Source organism: Sinocyclocheilus anshuiensis, unplaced genomic scaffold, assembly GCF_001515605.1.
Source record: "Sinocyclocheilus anshuiensis isolate Anshui unplaced genomic scaffold, SAMN03320099.WGS_v1.1 C31949325, whole genome shotgun sequence".
Taxonomy (NCBI): Eukaryota; Metazoa; Chordata; class Actinopteri; order Cypriniformes; family Cyprinidae; genus Sinocyclocheilus; species Sinocyclocheilus anshuiensis.
This window is the reverse complement of record NW_015607814.1, coordinates 1-595: the sequence shown is the minus strand read 5'-3', so window position 1 is coordinate 595 and position 595 is coordinate 1. Positions and strand designations below refer to the sequence as shown.

Sequence of the window (595 nt, the reverse complement as noted above, 5' to 3'; positions counted from 1 at the left end):
GTTGAAGTCGGTCACAACGAGGTGGCCTTCCTGATTGAAGGCCACACCGCGAGGCGAATCAAAATGTTTCCAGAGGGCACCTTCGAATCCGTATTTGTTGAGGAAAGTCCCATCATGTCCAAAGAGTTGCACGCGGTGGTTGCGTGTATCTGAAACCAGGATCTTGCCTTCAGAGTTGACGGCCACATCCCATGGATAGTTGAACTGTCCATTTTTGGTTCCCTTCTCACCAAACTTGAGAAGAAACTGACCCTCAAAGGTGAAGATCTGGATGCGGTGATTGTCCTTATCTGCCACAATGATTCTCCTCTGGCTGTCACAGGCTACCCCAGCAGGGCGGTCAAACTGGCCCGGTCGTGAGCCCAAAGTGCCAAACTTGTGGTGGAACGTGCCACAAGGCTTGAAGATCTGCACACGGTTGTTGCTTCGGTCAGCGACCACCACATAGCCCTCCTTATCCACGCAGATGCCCCAAGGCCGACACAGCTGCCCGTCCCCATCACCCTCTCCTCCGAAAGATGCAATGGGCAGGCCTACACCGCCGTAACTTCGACCGGATTTGACCATCACTTTGAAAGGACTTCCCTCAATGTGC

General features: G+C 53.4%; 1 protein-coding gene across 1 annotated transcript; it reads right to left on the bottom strand.

The window, feature by feature from the left end:
• Positions 1–3: 3 nt before the first annotated feature.
• LOC107682254 (E3 ubiquitin-protein ligase TRIM71-like) lies at positions 4–591 on the bottom strand (the record flags this gene model as incomplete). The annotated part of the gene is made up of 1 exon (XM_016478554.1): positions 4–591. A coding segment is annotated over one exon (588 nt), but the record flags the coding sequence as incomplete, so codon positions are not given.
• Positions 592–595: the final 4 nt, after the last annotated feature.